The 19,424-nt window shown below is 45.2% G+C and overlaps 1 protein-coding gene across 1 annotated transcript in view; it reads left to right on the top strand.

The window, feature by feature from the left end:
- Nucleotides 1–19,424, top strand: part of CLVS1 (clavesin 1) — a 95,377-nt gene that overhangs the window by 61,573 nt on the left and 14,380 nt on the right. Inside the window, exons 3-4 of the mRNA XM_009640301.2 lie at nt 16,307–16,417; nt 17,567–17,802. Of these exons, the coding sequence (XP_009638596.1) occupies nt 16,307–16,417; nt 17,567–17,802 (347 nt within the window). The remainder of the gene's footprint in view (nt 1–16,306; nt 16,418–17,566; nt 17,803–19,424) is intronic.

Raw genomic sequence — 19,424 nt, 5'->3', positions numbered from 1 at the left:
CGTGGCCCGGGGCTCAGCTGCCTCAGCTGAGAAAACCTACTGCACCTACCCCACCTCTGCTTGTGCCTGTCTGGTGCAGCAGTGTCGCTTGCACGTGGGACGAGTCCACTGCACATTGGCATGACTGCTTCCCACCTCCATCGCTGCTAGCAGCATTTCGCAAACCATACTGGACTTGCTGCTTTGCTTTCTCTGTCTCAAGACACCTTGTGAGGCCGAAGTGACTCTGACAGCTGGCTGACAAGCATGGGCGTCTTGCCTTCAGAGTTCACACCACCTCCAGTACATCGCTGGTGTCACAACCTTTTCACAACGTTAAATACAGACCTGGTTGTGACCCACCCCTCCTGCACGTATCTTCTCAGTAGCCCTCTCGAGCTGCTGGTGCAGGGAGCTGGATTAAGTGCAAACTCCCTTACAGCTCCCCTATCTGAGAGGTTTGCTGGGGGAGGCATTCACATGGGGTTCTCTGGAATATATCTGTACAATTTACACATTCATTTGTCTAGTTTATGTCAGAATGTGTTGTGGTTTCTGAGTTGCTTCAAGACTCCAGACAGGATTTTTTGCACTTTTCCCCCATATCTAGCATAATTTATGTATAACTTAGTCCTGTTTACACTGTCAAATGTGTTGTATTTCTAAGCAAAAGACTTCTGGCTCCGAGCGCAACCCTATGGCATTCTGAGAAAATGGTTTCCTAAAGAGATAATGATCATGCACAAATGGATGCCCCAGTTTCATAAGGTCACCTCCCAGAGTGTTACTGCCCTTTCAGTTTCTCATTGGAGACATTGCAATAGATGCCATTTTAGGTCATTCGTATGCAAATGAAATATTTCAACGTTTTTGTTTGCTTTTTTGTGATCTGTAAGAGCACTACCTTCACTTGTTCTTCTTAGTTATATTTTTCTCCCTAGAGCAATAGGCCTCTCTTATTGTAGCCTGAATTATGGCAAGAGAAACTTTCCTGAGTAGATGAGCCATGGACCATCTTGACCCTTTCATTTCTATCTCTCTCTATTGAGAGTTCCTGTATTTCCTGAAAGCATCCTTAGTTTCCTCTTCAGTTGCTGTCAATAATTGCCTGTTCATTGAATGAATTCACTCTCCAAGATCCAGAAGTTGGCATCTTTTTATCTCAATAATAAGCACCTTTTTTCCTTCTGTTACTATTATAAATTTTAAGTTTTCCATATTTTTCATTATTTTTCTTTATCCAAACACTCACTGACGTAATTCTGTATTAGAATAAAGCTGACCTCTGTAAGACCAGCGTTTCATTGACTCCTACCATCAGTGACTTGTCTTTGCTGATGTTGCTCCTGGTGCACCTAAACATCATGGAAAATGAGTCTGTGTTCCATGGGCCCTCAGGGGGACAGTCCATTCACTTTCTACTGTGCTGTTTTCCATGACTGACATGAAGAAGCTTCCTTCCTCTACAGATCTCTGCTGATGCTTCTAAATGCCTGTGTAGTGTCGCGATCCTTTTACAAATGGCAGATGTTATCTTGCATGAGTTGTTTGTCCACTCTGGGTTTCTCAGGGTTTTCGGCTCTGTAGACCCCCACATGGATAGTGTTATGCTTTCCTGCCTCAATTCCACATTTTGGGTTTCTTTTCATAGCCACAGCATCAAAGCAGCTTCTAACGTCCTCAAACTTCAGACAAGTCTTTTATTGCTTTACAATGTTAATTGCTTTGCCATGAGTTGATTCTGGGTATTTCAGTAGACACTTCCTTGAATGATTTTTCCCAAAATCTAACTGTGATTTTATCACAAACTGAATTTGATTGCAAAAATTGAAAACCTTTTTTTAACTATCAATCAGTCATAAACGTAATTTTATTTTTACCACCTTCTTTGTAATGCCTGTTTAAAAACATACATCTGACATGTTTCACTTTACCTTGAGAGTAGTGCTCAGATTGCTGTGATAATCTTTCATAATTAGCCTTCTCTGCCTAGCTAATGGGAAAATATTTTTAACAATCAAGGTGCTTCAGAACTTCTCTGTCAGAAATTAAGCTACCTTTCCAGTAGCACTTTTGGCTTATGAATACAGACTGAAGTACCAGGCAAACAACTCCAATTATCTTCTGTAGTCTGAAAGAATTTCGGTGCTGGCAAGGCATTTAACTTCTCTATTTTTCTATTTAGGATATTTCCTTGCTCTTTATTCTTGAGAACTTCGGTTGTTCAATAATCACCTGGAGTGAAGAATTTCCTGCGTTCAGTGATGGATTTCACACTGAGCAGGCTTTCATAACCTGAACCCCTTCACAACTCAACCAGTTCAAATATAAGAGCCTATTTAAAAAAGTAGTCTCTCCCAGATTGTACAACACAGTGTGCCTAAGATTTGTTTTTAACTCAAAACTGAAACAGTATAGTGCCTTGAGCAGAGAATTAGGAGGAAAAAAAGAAGGAAGTTTGTTAACAGTTTGGCTCTAGAATTTTGGAGAGGATGGTACCAATAAGCAATGAACTGACTTTCCCAGACAGACTCCTAGTAGAAGTGGGGAAGCAAGATATTAGTGCAATCTCTGCATTAGCAGTGTGTTGTCAGTGGCCCTTATCTTGAATTTTTGTGCAAAGATGCACTGTCCATGCACACTACTGTATATATAAAAGTGTGTTATTGCCAAAATAAAAGGAAAAAAAAAAAAAAGAATCCCAGGTCAAGCATCTGCAAAGTGTTCAGCAGTACTATTAACTTCTCACTAACGCTTGCAGACAAATGTTGGCTTTGGTTGCAATCTCCAAATGTTTTCCAAATTTCTGGGTTTCCAGCAGAAATTGTTTATATCCTACCAGAAATAAACTAACGCTACTGGAAAGCTGTCCTATGAAGAGCACGCATGAGCAGTCTTCCCTAAGCTCTGATACCTTTCTGTGCCAGTTATAGATTTCAATAATGGAGAGGTTTTAATTAAGTTGATGGACATAAGTGGGATTAATATGCATTGGGGCATGTGTGAAATACTGTGGCAGTTAATAGGGAATGCAGCTTTTCTGATGACTGCTGTTCACCCAGCACATTCCTGATAACAAGGAAATCCTTCATTCTTGGAACAATGCAGGGAGTGAGTGGTGCAGATTTTCCTCTGGTCTGAACAGATTATTTTCTTTTGTTTATTGCTGTCATTTGTGCTCATAATATGGGGTTTGCAGCAAAGCGTATCTTAAATAAGCCTTACCTTCCAGCCCATTAGTCTATAACAAATTCTGTGGCATATTTTAAAGATGATAAAAGCTTCAGCTTTAAATGGAAACTGCAACCTGAAGCCCTGAGTAACCAGAGATCAGTCAGTGATGAGCGTGGAACATGACCAAGTAAATTACAGAGCAGGAACAGTCTGACAACTTCAGATGCACTCATACCTGCACATATAAAATACCACAGGATCATGGGATAATTAAGGTTGGAAGAGATCTCTGAAAGTCATCTGATCCCATTCATGGCTTAAAGGAGGGCAAACTTTGAAGTTAGATCCAGCTTTGAGTTTCAGTCGGGTCACTCAGGGTCTTGTTCAGCTGAGATATGAACATCTCCACGGATGGAGTTTCCAAGGCCTCTCCAGGAAACGCGTTCCTGTGTTAGACTGCCCACCATGAAACTTTTTTCCGATGTGTGGTTTGGCTTTACACCACAACTGCAACTCTGGTGATTACCTTTTCTTTTCTCCCTAAGAAAAGTCTGGATGTCTTCTCCAGAGGTGCCCATTAATTAGTTGCAGGGAGCAGTGAGATTCCCCCTTAATCTCCTCTTCTGTGGGCTGCACAGGCCCTCTTCACTGAGCCTCTTCCTCCTACGCGGCTTGCTCCAGCCCCCGGCCATCTCAGCAGCCCCTGATGGGCTCAGTCCAGTATGTCAGCCTCTCCTGCAGTGGGGAGCCCAGAAATGGACACAGCGTTCCAGGTGGGGTCTCACAGTTGCTGAATAGAGGTGCAGGATCACCCCCCTCACCCGCTGGTTATGCACTTGGCTAGTGCAGCCCAGGACGCAGTTGCCCACCTCTGCCACAAGAACGCGCTACACTGCGGACTTGCATTCAACTTGCCCAGCAGGATGCCCAGGTCCTCTTCTGCAAAGCGGCTTTCTAGTTGCTCAGTGCCTGACCTGTCCTGCTGCATGGGGTTATTCTAAGATAAAACACTTTGCTTTTGTCAATGTGGTTGCCAGCAACTCGTCTCTCCAGCCTGTCAGGATCCCTCTGAATAAGGACTCTCTGTCTTAACCTCCAGCATATCAGCTGTACTCCACAACCTGGTACCCCCAGGAAAGCTTCGAAGGGTTAGTTACTCCCTATCGTCACACAGATCATTTACAAATGCATTAAGCTGTGCTGGCTCCAGTATCAACCCCAGAGAAAAACATTAGTAAATGACCACGAGGCAGACTTTGTACCTCTGGTCTCAATAGTTGAATCCCAGCAATCCAATCAATTTTTCACCCATGCTGTATTCCACCTCTCCAAACAAATTCTCTCCAATTTTGTAGAGGGACAATACGGGCCACCATGCCTAAAGCCTTGCTAGACTCAAGGTAAATGGCACCCACTGATTTACAAATGCCTTGGTGCTCAAGCAGGGAGCAATAATAAAATGTTTGGAGTTTAACAAGGCGGATATGCTGCTGCATGCCTTCAGGTGGAAAGAGTTCTCAACTGGAAGCCTTCAAAGGCGAAGGTACAAACCAACTTCCCTGTATTTACCTAGAAAATTTAATGACCTCCAGGGATATGACACAGCATACACCCAGTCTCTGGGTGGAAAATGCCGAATTCATTTAAGACTTCATGTAGCAGTGCTTAATGTGTGACTTTAATCCAATATAAGAAGCGAGAAGAAGAGGAAAATTTGTATGGCTTTTTAAGCTGAGGTGGGTGAGAAATGGGGTCACACCTTCCTGCTAGCTGTAGAAGTCTTTTTAATTTTTTTTCTTTTTTTTTGCTCTTGGCCTTAGAGAAAATAATCAGACCAAAATGTTAAGAGTGGAACAGGAAAATGGAGGAATCGTTAGCTTGCAGAGTGGCACTGTGCTGCCTGAAAACACAATTAAGGATAACCTGTTGGGGTAGGCAGTGCAAGCACTACTCAGGCGGTTAACTGAACTGGTAACCCTCGGACCCTTCTTGTTCAAGGACTGTAGTGGGAGCAGGTGATAATATAGAAGAGGTCGAAGGACTGAAACGGTGTCCTGGAATTATCCCCACAGTCTGATATCCAGGCTTGGCTGATGATAATGAAAAGGCTGGGAGGCTGCACTGATTAGTGCCCTGCTTCCCTTGCACCTGCCCAGACAGCAGATATAATTTTCCTAGCACTGCCTTTTAAAGCTGTTTTGAAGTCAGAGTTAAGGTTGAAGTAAGGCAAGGTAGTGAGGAGTAAGAAGTGTGATCTGAAGGGAAGCTGTGTTGTGGAAATGAGAGCGCTGTTGCAGAGAATGTAAGCGTGGTTTTTGTGCAACAAAGAGTGCAAAGTTTACGCAGCATTTAACGCTGCCAGACTGATAAAAGTCCTGGATTCTGAGCGACTGTGTGATGAGCAGCATGGGCTGTCACCCAGCGTTGCTTTAGGTGGTGAGCGTGGCATGAAAAGAACATTGAAGTGGTAAAGTCACGGACTTAGAAAAGGAGAAATCCCCGTACCAAAGTCCAGCTCCATGGGGCCCTGACTCCACCTGTGTTTTACAATACCCCTCCGAGCAGCCACCGCAGGAGACTCTGCCTCCCACCCCTGGGTCAGGGCTGCAGCTGCTCTGTTGGGAGAATGTGGCTAATGAACTCTAAGCATTTTGACTGACCATAGCTTTTAGGGCAAGAAGGTACCACTGTGACTAGTTCAGCTCATGAAACCTCTCAAACTCCCAACTCCCTTGAATGTGTCCTGGCATACACACACATGGAGCTGCAAACTCTCACGGAGGCAGTAAACCCATGCACACTAGGAAAACCTTATGTGAAAGGTTGGGTCCATGCCCCAAAGGCTTTGAGCTTTAATTTTCCACCCTCCTCTAGTCATAGAAATATTTTTGAAGTGCAGAAGTCAATATTTCCCCCCTCCAGGCCCATTGAGAAACACTCAGATCATTTCCTCACCCTCCAGCCCCCAAAACTGTCCCCACAAAAAATGCGTCTAGCTCCCTGTTGAAACATTTGAGCCCAAAATGTAAAACTCTGGCAAAATTGTAACAAAATGCAAACCGAGCATCAGACAGTCTTAGCTCTTGGTGGTGCTATTAGCAATGCCTACTTTTATAACCACAGGGGAAGAATATCAGTGAGCTCTCTGCACTGCACAGTGCAAGACTCTGCACTGCAAAATGGTCTTCATAACCTGTTTCTTAAATGCAGGGTGTAGAAAATGTCATGAAACTTAAAATGCTGCCTGCCACTGTAAAAACAGCTTTCCTAAAAATGTTTTCCACAATGCATCTTTACAGGTATCCTTACATCTTTTCACATGCATCTTTAGTATTACTCGCTTCTTTTGTGTTCTCAAAACTTATTTCAAGGGCATTCAATTATGATCAGGTTCCTTATTACCAAGATGCTGCTCCATTTATAAAAAAAAAAAAATGTAAAAAGAGAAAGCGATCACAAAAGGGCAGACACAAAGAGATCATATTTTATTGCAGAGCTGACACATTGGTGTGCTCCTGTCAATTCAGCCCTGCGACTACATGAGCCACAAATCCATGAAACAAGTTTCCCTTCAGCATGGCGGGATGAGAAAGCTAAGCAATCTCACTATAAGATATTAGAGCAAGGACAGAGGCTGAATCATGCAAATAATAAAAGATAATTTTTTTTCCCTTAGGCTGCTATTGTTTTGTAGAATAAGAGATTGCACGTGAAGCAAAGGTGCTGCTGCTGTCAGGTGTTCATCGAATGCAGTGTGAGTTGCCTCCTATTAAATCCCCCCATAGCTGGGTTTCTACCATCATATGGGCATTTAGCATTTTGACCCCCTTTAGAACAAAGTAGGTCACAGGGTTTCCTCACTCACCCTCTCTCTCACACACCCCCACTCTCTCCTGTGGAAAGAGAAAAAAGAATTTAAAAAATATCCTCACCAGGGGGGCACTCATCAGGGGACATTCGTTGAGGATGACAGAGATGACAGAAATTGGTTAAAAAAGGGGTTATGCAAGAGCTAGGTGAAGGGAAAGCTTCCATTTTAAAATGAGGTTCCGATCTCAAACAAATTAGGGCAAACCCTGAAATTCTTAGTGAAATAAGATGTGAATCTAGTTTCTATTTAGCAGATAGCCTTGAGAAAATGGGTGCTAGAAGGCTATGACACCTTCAAGGACCTGTATGGAGAAGTCAAAGGATTTTTCTTAACTTCTTGCTAGATGCAGAGAAATTTATTGGAAAATGAATAGTCTCTGTCAAACAGTTTGTCTCAGTCAGTCAGCAAATGCCAATAAAAAAATTGCTTGATCATTTTTTTTCCCGACCTAGATTAGAAAAACCATTTTTCTTTCTAGGTTATAATCTCATCACAATAATAGTTTGTAATCTCCTTTACATGCCGCTCTATTTATGAATGCACATGCAAAAGCTTTAAGATGATTCCAGGCTTTGTTCAAATCACGCTACAGCAGACTTCTGTTTGGTGCCAAATAGGTTGCCGAGCACTATAAATAACAAAATCGCCTTTTCTCCATCATCAGCTTTCAATCACAACACAAGTGTAATACGACTGCATGATTTCTGTGTAAGACCTTGGCGCTTTCATAGGCAGGATGGAAAGCTCTTCTGCAAAGTCAATAGGTCTCCTGAGAAGAAAGGCAAGTGCCACAAGACCTTTTTTAATTGCTTTTTCTTTGGCTGACTTTAACTAATGCTGTGGGCATTTGTCCTTGCCATGGCAGTTGGGCCCGCATTGCCCCTTCGCTCAGACATGGGGCTGGTTTGGCAGGGAGCAGATATGTTGATACAGCAAGTGGCGATGTGAAGAAAATCTAGAATAAATGTTTTACAGGCGTGATGTAGGTTCTCAGCATAGCAATGCATATCTAAAGAGGTAGACTTTGTACAGGGGGTTTTGTTTAAAATCCTAATGGTGCTGGACAAGAAATAGGGTGCTGTACTTTCTCCATTTCAGGACTGGCTTTTTGCATGCAAAAAGCATCTCTTTCCTTTCAACAGCCTTTTAAATCCAAGCGGGTTTGCCTCAGCGTCATCTTTTTCTCTGCCCTAACTCCTTCAGTCCTTGTGCTTTCAACCACAGTGTCCCACAGATCTACTGCCCTTCAGGATGGGTGCAAGGCTTACCTATGGAAATAGATATAGCTAGGGGGAGAGAGGTTTAAATCAGGTCAGCTAAGGAAAATTGTAGATTTTGGCTACAGTGGTTAATAGCACTAATTCATTTTGTTTAGAGTTTAACTTTCAAAAATTACTTTCAAAAAAAATCTTTGAGTTATTATTTTTCAAAAAGTGTATATTAAAAATAGAATATTTTTCAGGTCAAATTTTCTATGCCAAACTTTTTAACCCCAGTGCTCCCTGGGTGGATCCTTTTCCAGGTGCAAGGAAATTAGTGTGGTCTTTCCTTAAAGACTGTGTACAGTTCTGGTCCCCGCTATACAAAAAAGATGTGGACAGGCTGGAGAGGGTGCAGAGAAGGGCCACCAAGATGATCAAAGGACTGGGAAGCCTGCCGTATGAGGACAGGCTGAGAGAGTTGGGTTTGTTCAGCCTTGAGAAAAGGAGGCTCAGAGGTGATCTCATCACCACGTACCAGTACCTAAGGGGTAGCTACAAAGAGTGATCTCTTGTAAAAAGGAGTCACATGGAGAGGAGAAGCGGGAATGGACACAAGTTGCTCCTGGGGAGATTCCGAATGAACATGAGAGGGAAATTTTTCACAATGAGAACAGTCAACCACTGGAATAATCTCCCCAGGGAAGTGGTTGACTCTGTCACATTGGACATTTTTTTAAGACTCAGCTGGGCAGGGTGCTGGGCCATCTTGTTGTGCTCTTGCCTAAAAACTTTGGACCAGATGATCCTTGAGGTCCCTTCCAACCCAGGATTCTATGATTCTATGATTCTGTCTTAATGCTGACTTTTACTTCCATTACTGGACGTGGTCATTCTGCTGATGGCCATTTTGCTTCAGAAGGTCCTGCATTAAAATCTGGCTATAGGAAAAAAACACACTTCTTTATCAGACTCCCAAAACTGAGAGCAACTCCCACCCACACAACCCGCCAATGGCTCAGAGACGAACAGCATCATTTTAACTCCCAGTGACAGGGAAAGGATTAGAGGGACAACACATCTCCCAGAAGCGTGACATTTGCACGGAAACTTTCTTCTGATGGTGATTTTGAGTGAGCAACCAAAGGTCGGAGGTCACAGCCAGCCAAGGGCTTGGTGTCCCAGGGAGAGCGGAGCATCCCAGCCCGACCGGTGGTCACACGCTTCAGCCAGCAGCACCTGAGTTCGTCCAGCAAAGCCTCCAGGCCAGGCTTGCACTGCGCCCAGCGCATTTTGCAGTTTCTAATTAAGCCCTAAACTACTTTCAGCTTTGATGATCTTCCTGATGCTTTTCCCTTCCCCCACAACTAATTTTAGACGTTCATGTTCAGTGAGATACAGGAATAGAAGCGACTCAGCTTGCAGTCACCCTCGCTTAAGAAATCTGGGTATGAAAGCGTTTCCGAGCTACAGTTTAAACCAAAAATCAGGGCATTGGAGGCATTTTAGCCCAGTTTGCTAGAGCTTGCTGCAAAGTTCCTAAACTAACTCTGAAAAATAGCCTCGGGCAAATTCATGTCCCTTCCCATGCTGCTGCCTGTTCCTGTGACCCAGTCTACCCCTCTTTCGCTTAGGGTGTGACTTCTACTCTTCCTGCTCCACCAGAAGGCCCCGGATCTGGCCTCACCTAATCTGGCCTAACCTAGAGCCACCCGTGGCACCCCAGCCGTACACATGGGTGGGCTCCTTCCAAATCAGCGTGTCGGTGCTCTTTGTATTATTATTGTATTGCATTATTATTTTTTAATCACCTTTTGAATTCCTCTCTTCTCTCTGTGTACCACCTCAACCAAGCCCCTGAATGAACCTGCTGTTTCTCTGTAAATATAATTTATTCATCTTGGAGGGAGCCTCAGTCTGTACCTTAAGTGTGTGAAACGCTTTGAAATCAACAGGGGCACATGCCAAGCAGAAAAAACAGCACCAGGGTATGGTGTTAATCCGGCAGAGTCACTGCTTCTGGGAAATTTTCTGTTCCTGAATTATTCTGAGCTGGTTCAGCAAAGGGTTTCTTGTAAAAAGGTACTGAAGAAATCCGCCTTTTGCCCCAAGGTTACAAGTTATTTTGTTAGACCAGATGATATGACAGCATGATTCTATCAGGACAAATCAAAGTTTACTGAGCAAATCTGTGTTCTATAACCTGATTTATTGGTGCCATCTGCCAACACCCATGAACAGATGCTCTGTAGGACCTCACTAATGTACAATAATGACTGGGAGAAACCTGCTGCAAATGACTGAATTTTAAAAGTTATCGAGTGTGGTGGGAGAGATAACAAACATAATGAAAAATGTCTAGGAGAATGCATCCCAGTGTTCATTTTTCAGTTCCATTTCCCTGACAGCAGTACTTCAGAGTGTAGTCATCTACATATGTGGGTATGCAGTGTAAAAATAAACCAAGCACTCATATTTTCCTGTGATTTTCCTCCAGTCCTTTGCTACTGTATGCTTCAGAGAAAAGAGTGTTTCGGTGAGAGCAGTTACAGGCACAGCTTACCCCAAATCAATGAGTTCTTCCCAATTGCAAGAATTCTTCTTACGTTTGTATTTTGAGCAGGCCAACGTTGCCATATTGCTAGCATTAATGGCTTTTTAAAAATGGTTTTCCCATACTCTGCAGCTATTTCCAAGCCCCCTGTACTCTGAGGGCATGCCAAGGTAGAAGCAAACGAGTTTGCAATTATTGCCACCGGCAACATTCATTTTGCATTCCCGTCTCTTCAAAAACACAGGGGAGCAAAAAGATAGAACGGCAAGATGAGCAACTTGTCCGGATGGAGATTTGAAACGTGCCTGGGCTCAGGGCCGGCACCATAGCAGGTGAGCGGGAGCAGCCCTGGCTCCCCCAGCCCCTGGCACCGCCCGGAGAGGTGCGGGAGCAGCCCGGTCCCAGGGTCCTCACGGCCCCCAGCCCCATCGCTGCCTCCCACCACCTCCTGCCCGTGGGATTTCCTGAACTAAGCATTCATCTCTTAGGAGCTGCAATAAAATTAGAAGCTGAAGCTGCAGCGATGGGGGGGACGCTTTACCTTCTCTCCTAGCACGCGCTATACGACAGCCTGCTCTGTCCGCACCAGGGGCATTACACCACTCAGGAGCGTGTTTTTGACAATCACAACCTATCCAATAGCTGACAAAGTTGTAAAATTGGGGGACAACAGCTTCCAACCACAGCCACCGCTTCAGAGGCTGAATTTGGATCCAGTGCTGGAGAGGAGAAAGCCTCCTTCCCTTAGCATGCCAATCCATTAGAATCACACACTCACAGAAACTCTCTGTGGAGAAGCTATCACCAAACTATTAATAAAATCTTCCTGAACTATTAATACGGTCTGTGGGAGCTTTAATCCACTGCGGGGGCTGATTAGGTAAGTGGACAGGCTTGAAGATGCGGTTTGTATCCTCAGTTTAAATGACCTTTCTGTTTAAACAGTTATCTTTATGATCAAAATCTTCCTGAATCTACGGGAAATTATTTTCTTTCAGAGGGGATTATATTTTGATTTGGAGTGAACTGGCAAGTAGGATCTTGATGAAAGCACGTTGGTTGGCAAGATGTGTGTGCTTTTCTGATTGCAAAGGGCAGAAGTTTACGAAAGCATTTTAAAAACATTTGTGTCACAAAATTCAGATGTCCCATAACCCAGAAATACGCTGTAACTTGGTTTTTGAGCTCAGGTCGTTGGTCTATGTAGCCAGTTTGTGTAGTTTGAAAAGATTGGCCCTGAGCACCAGGCTGGATTTATACCTAATGGTACATAGGTATTCCACAGATTGGTTTGCTTTTCTGCCACGCTTTGGTGTGAGGAGATGCTGTGCGATCATCTTGATTTTTAGCTTTCAGGCAGTTCAGAACACCACCACAGTAAAGGGTTTCTGATGCATTCTCATGCCAAAAGAAATAGATGTCGTGAAGGAAAGAACAGGCAGAAATAGTAAAAAATTGTCTCTCATTCATCTCGTAGCTATCGCTCCCGAGCTATTTAGCGGAACATTATGTACCGAGGGTTTTCAGTCCCAAGCTCATTTCAGTGCAGAAATTTCCCCGCACAGGAGGTCTGAGTGGAGAAGGGAAACAGTGATTTCTATAACATTTTCCTCTTATCTGCAAGCTTGGAGACATTTCTCCAATCTGAAACGAAAAATGTGTTGAGGCTTGTATGGATTTTGGGGGGTCTGTGGCAGCTCCAGTGTTCTTTTCTTTCTCTTCTTTGGGGATGATGTGGAGGAGAATAACTGAAAACAGCAAAGAAAAAAAATACATAAAATTAAAAAATAAAAACAAAGCAGGCAAAAGAAAAGTCTCATCTTTGGCACCAGTTTCATTCAATCAACAGGAACAACTAAAACCCTGTGTTTGGACAATTTTGTCTCTGTGTTTACCTTTTCAGTTTGGGAAAGGTACCACTGCAGCATGGTTAGATATATTCCTTGTTTTAGTTCACACCAGGTCCCAGTGAAGAAGACCTGGTCTGGCTCTGGAGTGAGCTACCTGCCCAAGCAGGTAGTCCTTTCACTCTTTCTTCCCTGCTATCGCTGAGTAGCGAGTTAGCCAGATTAGCACTGGGGGGGAGGTATTTGTTCATGCTGCAATTGCATCTCTGAGCAACATACTAATATGTCCAGCCTGGTTTTCAGATAAAATGACAGCAATACCCACAAATAATTAGACCAGTTCCTGCGTGCGATATTTTATTTATGCCACTGGAATAAAATGTAAATATTTCCTCAGGATTGGGTATTTTTAACAAGGAATCAGGTTAAGAAAAGGCTCCATGATCCCAGCGTCCTTCCTACAGTAGGCTCCAAAAAATGTACCTCATTATAAAATACACCTTCCCAAGGAATCACAAGACATGAGAAATCAAAGGAGAATTACTAAAAGCAAAAGCTCTCCAGCAGAAAATCAATTTCAGCTACTTTCACCTTGCCCCAGGGAAAGCAGCAGAGACACTAAGTGGGGTGTGGGAAAGGTCTCGTACATCTTCCTGGAACCGCGCGAGGCAGACCTCCAGACGGGAGCTTTTCTTTCCAAGACAGCGCTGCTCTAATTAGGGACTTCTGCAAAATTGGTATGTTGCGGTTCCAAACAGTGTCTGGATGATTCCCATATCAAATTTCTTTGGTTTAAAAAAAAAAAAAAATATGTCTTTGTCCTTGTTCTAATTGACAGCCTTACAAATGCAGGTGGACTGAGAGATGAAAGTCAAATTGAGTTTATTGTGCTTAATAGGGGAAGGAACAAAAATTAGCGGAAAGTTATGGACACAAAAATGTTCTTTGGTTGTTTTTTTTCCTGGCCAGCATGCTGCCTTTTCAAGGGTCTTTGTGCATTTTCAAGTGTACCTTCAGAATGGAAAGAACACAGCTGCCTTTAAATAAAACTGTTATATGAGGGGTTTTCCTGTAACACTTAATCTACTGATGTAGCAGACAGAATCTAGTTTATGGACTCAACAATCTATGTTGGATGGACATAAAATTCATGTTCTATATAGGAAAGTACATCCTTCTCCTTAGCCGACCTTTTCCAGAGGCAGCCTGCCAGTTTAAACCTCTGGTTGGTTCCTATAATTCTCAGCATTCAGACATTTCTGGGTAATGTGGTATCGTTAAGGCTGGTCAACATGTTCTAAAAAAACCACGTTCCCTCCCTTGGAAATGAAGTCTGACCAACATTTTTCACTGAAGATTGTGATGAATATCGTCTGCGCATTCCAGTGAGAAGGCAAAACAATATTTCTTTTTCAGGTCAGTATAAATCTGTGTGTCTTGAAGTTATTTCCCTCCTTCCCATCTCTCATTTCTTTACTGTCTTTTGCCTCAGACTCAGCCTGTATCTTCTACACTGACCTATGCTGCTATGGTACAACCTGGGACGGCTGTGGCAGCTCAGCCCTGAAGAGCAAAGTAGTCCAGAACTTCTCCCTTAGAGATACAGCTTGTGGGATGGCAGCCGCCTTTACAAATAAAAAAATAAAAAAAAAAAAAAAAGGCAAATGTGGAGCATTCCAATGTATCTTAATAGTTTTGGGTTTTTTTAGAATATTCTGTGAAAGTCTCAAATCTTCAGATTTTCATTCCCATGTGGGAGGAAAACAACCACATATGCGAATTTTGCATGGGATGGGCATTTTTGGCTCTGGTCTGCTCTAAACCCCAATGTTAGGCTATCACAGGTTAGAAAATTGCTTTTGGCTTCACTTCACGCTTCGGTCGGCCAATGTTTTTTCTAGGTGGGCTCAGAATCTCTGCAGCTGTTTCTCAGCGCAGCCCGGTTGAAGTCATTGAACCCGCAGCACCGCAATCGTTTATATCGGTCAGAGCTGCGTCCCCAAACTCTAACGAATATTCCAGCAGCAATGGAGATACGGTTGTCTTTACAGTGAATGAACAGCTCAACAGAGCACGTGCCACCCTTAAAAAGCTCAGCACGTAGTTTGTCGGGATTTAAAACGGGATCACCTGCTATGTTGCACTGCTCGGCCTCCCGCGTTCTGGCCTGACTTACCCACCAGTCTTGCACAGAGCGTCCAACATCGAGATTTGTAATGATTTCAGATAAACTGACGTGCCCAAGGTGTAAGCTGCTTAATACTGCTGTAGAGCAAAAGAAAAAGGTACCGCTTAATGCCTATGGCTGCTCACAAACATTACCAGAGTATGGTTTAAGATGACTGCCAGGGCAATCCAGGGCCAGTGCTAAAGAGCGTAGAGAGTCCTGCCAATCTGCCGTGGGTGGTGGGAGGTGGTGGGATGCTTACATAGCAATAAATCTGGGAAATAATTTGACCTTGAAGCAGCACAGAAGCTATACCGAGCAGGTGTATAAAGGGGATTTTTCATATCATCTCACAAATCCACCCCATATCCTCACCAGCTGTGCGCAATCTCTGACGCTCCGGAGGAAGGTGAGAGAAAGCCCCAGGATACCCCACACTAATTGTGGGGGGACCAAACCTGCCCGAGTCCCAGAGCCAAAGCCCTGAAGCAAGAGACCTGATTATTCTCTGCCTTTATACGCTGAGCTGCGGGGGTTAGGAGCACCAGCAGGATGAGGACGGCTTCATCAGGATTTCCCTTCGCAGGGGAGGGACAGGCACCTCTCCTCTCGCTGGCAGCGTACTCGAACGCTGGAGCAGCGGTTGCCCCGCTGTTTATGCAAGGGAAAAAATCCTAGGCTCTTCCCCGACTGCCTGACATTTGTTAGCTGAGAGCGTAGGTACAAAATGCCCATCACAATATACAGTAACCTTTAAAGACGCGCCAGCAACCTCCTCCTTTATTAAGCGTGCCAGGCTGGCTGAGCGGCGTCGGAGGCTGTTGCAAACACCTCCCCAGCGGGACGCTACCTGCATGCTAATGCGGGAGGTGTTTGTGCACGGCCCGGCAGCCAGCGCGGGGTTCCGGCAGTTTCCATGGAGCCGTCACGGTGCGCTCTCCCTACACCTTCACTTATCAGCATTTCCCACCCATCCTCCTCCCCGTAATATGCTGCTCGCTCACCCCAAAAGGTCAGCCATTGTAATGATGATTTTAGCAGGGGGGAGGCGGGGAGGCCGAAGGGTGAAAAGGTGAGCTGTGCACCGCCATGTGCGTGGGAACCGGGGCCCTGCCTCACGCCGCACAATGAGGAATGAGAAAGCTTCCCCTCGAGGGAGCGGTGCGCTCGTCAGCCCCCTCTCCCTTCCCATCCCAGCCGAGTCAGATGCCCCGATGGAGTTAAAAAAAAAAAAGCGTTCAGGCGAAGTGTCTGGAGAGCCTACTTTAAATCATCGGCACCCGATGCGTTCGTGTGTGGAGGGGAGAAGGGACTGCATCTGCTAACAGAAGGAGCGGATGCAAACACTTCCAGGCGTCTTTTCTTTTCCCTTCTCCCTCCTGCCTCCCTCCCAGCAAGCCCAGCCCTCATTTGCAGATGGAAAGGGGCAGACTTCTTCCTCTGACTTTCATCCTATTGACCGCTGGGCCAAAGCACTGCCTCTATTAACTGCCTGCCTTTTCTTTCTTTCTCTAGGACAGCTTTCCTGCTCGTTTTGGAGGAGTCCATTTTGTCAACCAGCCCTGGTACATCCATGCCCTGTACACGCTAATCAAACCGTTCCTCAAAGACAAGACAAGGAAAAGGGTAATTAGATGGGGCCGGGGAGTGTGGGGGGCATAGGAAGCTGTCGAGCCGGAGTAACTGAGGAGGTGCCTGCTTTTTTTTCTTCCTTCTTTTTCTCTCTGCATTTTTCACATGGCCTCAGAGAATTGCTGCTGTTATTAAAACTTCGAGTTTGCAATGGTCTGGATTGAATCAATAACTCAGCCAGGGACCAGAAAGCTGTTACCACTAACGAAGTGTAGATACAGTTTAAGGGGACACGCTCAGGGACAGAGAGAACTGGCAATGCGGAGGGATTGCAGGCCTGGCTGAAGTCACCTGCAGTGAGGGAAACTTCAGCTCAACTCTTTTTGTGGGAGGAAAATTTCCTATTTCATTCCTTCAGCAAGTGGGCTGTTTTCACACAGTGGTAACTCTTCTCCACAAAAAAATGCCCATGTCTGAAGGCTCTTTGCTCACGCTGCAGAAGAAGCCAGTCTTCCCCACTGAAGCCCACGTGAACTGTGATCCTGCAGTCGTCTTGGCCACATGCCCTCTGCAGTCTATCGAACAACCGCTGGGCTTCATTTCTCAGAAGGCCCCAGAGCCCACCCTGGGGTTTGGCTGATCAGGCAGGACAAGGGTAGTACCAGCCTGAAAGCAAGGAGGGATTAGAGAGACAAATGTCGCTGAAGCAGCGGAAAGTGGCGACACAGACCTACACCCCCCGGCAACGTCGGTCCCGGGGCGCAGGGCTGGGTTGCCCTCTCAGGTGCTGAGGACCTACTCCTCACGTCTTCTTTCAGTAAGCCCCACTATCCCCCTTTTCTTCTCACTGCTCTTCGTACAAGCCTCTATCCTCTTACAGCAGCAATAATCAGTCATAATTCCTGACTTGAGCTTTTCCCTGATCTGGTACTTAAGAAAGTGAAAGCGTCATGTGCCAAAAGTAAGAAAATTGGGATTTTTCAGAAGTGTTCATGGTGCCAGCCTAATTCTTCAGCTGCACACCCCAAAGCTAATCCCCCTCCTCCCGCCTGCCTGCACCAGCCCTGAGCGCTTCAGAAATTCCCACCCGAAACTGCAACGTCAACTAATGACGTTCCACACCTCATTAGTGCTGTTATTATTGTATTTAACGAAGTAAGGAATCGCTGATGACTTTGAACTTTCTTTTTTTATTTGTTAAAGATCTTTCTTCATGGTAACAACCTGAACAGCCTTCACCAGCTAATACACCCTGAATGCCTGCCCTCTGAATTCGGGGGGACTCTTCCTCCATACGACATGGGAACGTGGGCTCGAACGTTACTCGGTCCTGACTACAGTGACGAAAATGAGTACACCCACACCTCCTACAACGCCATGCACGTGAAGCATGCGTCCTCCAACCTGGAGCGGGAGGCCTCGCCCAAACCCATGAAAAGGTTAGTACTGCCTTTGAAATGATCTCATATTTGGCTTTCCAAACCGGTTTGGCGTAAATCTAGCAGGAAGGGCTCATCTGGCTCAGAGAGAGGCTGCAATTTGGCAAACAACTGCTTTACCAGGGTGGCGGGAGAAGGGAAGCCTCTCTGCGGAGCTGTAATTACTCAACTGATTACTGTGAAGGAAAACAAGGGGAAATTAATGAGCCCCTGCACACAGAATTACAGAAAGTATATCAGAGTGAGATGCTCTTCTGTATGGCCACACCCCTTCGGTGCTGGTTCCTATTACTTGCTGCTGCTGCGGTGCTCTTGACCCCAGATATTAACGATAAGAGTTTTACCTCCTTCGAAACGCAGCTTTTGTACAATGAACACCACTGCCCTCTAAAGGGAAAATGGGTTAGTCTCCTCCCGCCGCTTCTGCTCCCCCTTTCTCCTTCCAGCCCTGCGAAGGCAGCAGTGCTGCTCTTGTAAGACCTCAGATTTTTAGATCTTGTGGCTGTGCATTCATTCAGCTCTGAAGGCTTGAAAGTACACCTCTCAAGAGTATCGCCCTCAGTAATTTGCACTGGTTGCAGGAACGGGGTGGGGAGGGTTGGGTCCCTGGCACAGGTTTGTGGGTGGCACAGCAGAGCCACCACCAGCTGCTGGGAGCGATGAACGCGTTGGCTCCCCTGTAGAACTCTCACAATCTGCCCTTGCCTCCCTCCAAACTCCTTTCAATGTAGATTGCAAAGATGAGCTAACTCGCTGCTGCCACTCGATGAGCGCGGTGCTCACAGACAGGGCCGTCACTCTGCCTGACAGGGAGCGGCCATCATTTTGTCACAACAAAATCAAAGCTGACAACAGAGACAAGCCATAATGTCATGCAATTAATTTCAAAAGCCTTTCATCTTCAGAGGAAAAAGAAACGCACTAGCGATGCACAGCTCCCTCCCAGGTCAGAGGGATGCCACGCTGCTGCAGCTGCAACATGCACCCTTGCACTGGAAGCACGCACGCATACAACTGATGTGGAGTGCTGTGAGTCCCACCACGCACCCGGCCACAGGACCGCGGGGCTATGACCCGTTGCAGGGTTGCAGCCACGGCACGTAGAGAGGTGGCCACCTGCGTAGTCAGCGGTTCTCACAACTGACTGCCAGCCAAGACTGGGAGCCAGGATGAGTTTACAGAGCCTGTCCCAGAGAGCTGATTCTAAAACAACTTTTTAATATATATTTTTCTAAATTAGCAGTGGAACACGCTGAATGATTTTAGAAAGATGCTAACTAAATATTCCATTGTTATTAAAACATATATCAAGAGTGTACCATTTATGTAGCTTTATAGAAAGAAATCTGCAGGTTTTAAAACTCCGAAGTGTTAAGAGCTGTTCACAGGTAAACCTTTGCTGAGGATCAGATCCTCGGCTGAAAAGAAGGCAAGGTCTTATCATGCCCTCAGGGGAGAACCTCAGCTTGAAAATGAGTTCGGTGCCAGAAAACCCTGCCTCAAGGCAAAGCCTTCTTCTATAATCTGTTCACTAATACAAAAGTGCATTAATACAAATATGGCGAGTGGATGAATCTAATTTGTCATGTTGCCCCTGGGCAGACTAGATCTAACTTTTAGCC

This window comes from Egretta garzetta, unplaced genomic scaffold, assembly GCF_000687185.1.
Source record: "Egretta garzetta isolate BGI_Z169 unplaced genomic scaffold, ASM68718v1 scaffold340, whole genome shotgun sequence".
Taxonomy (NCBI): Eukaryota; Metazoa; Chordata; class Aves; order Pelecaniformes; family Ardeidae; genus Egretta; species Egretta garzetta.
The sequence above is the reverse complement of the archived record's forward strand: the minus strand, read 5'-3'. Positions and strand labels throughout refer to the sequence as shown.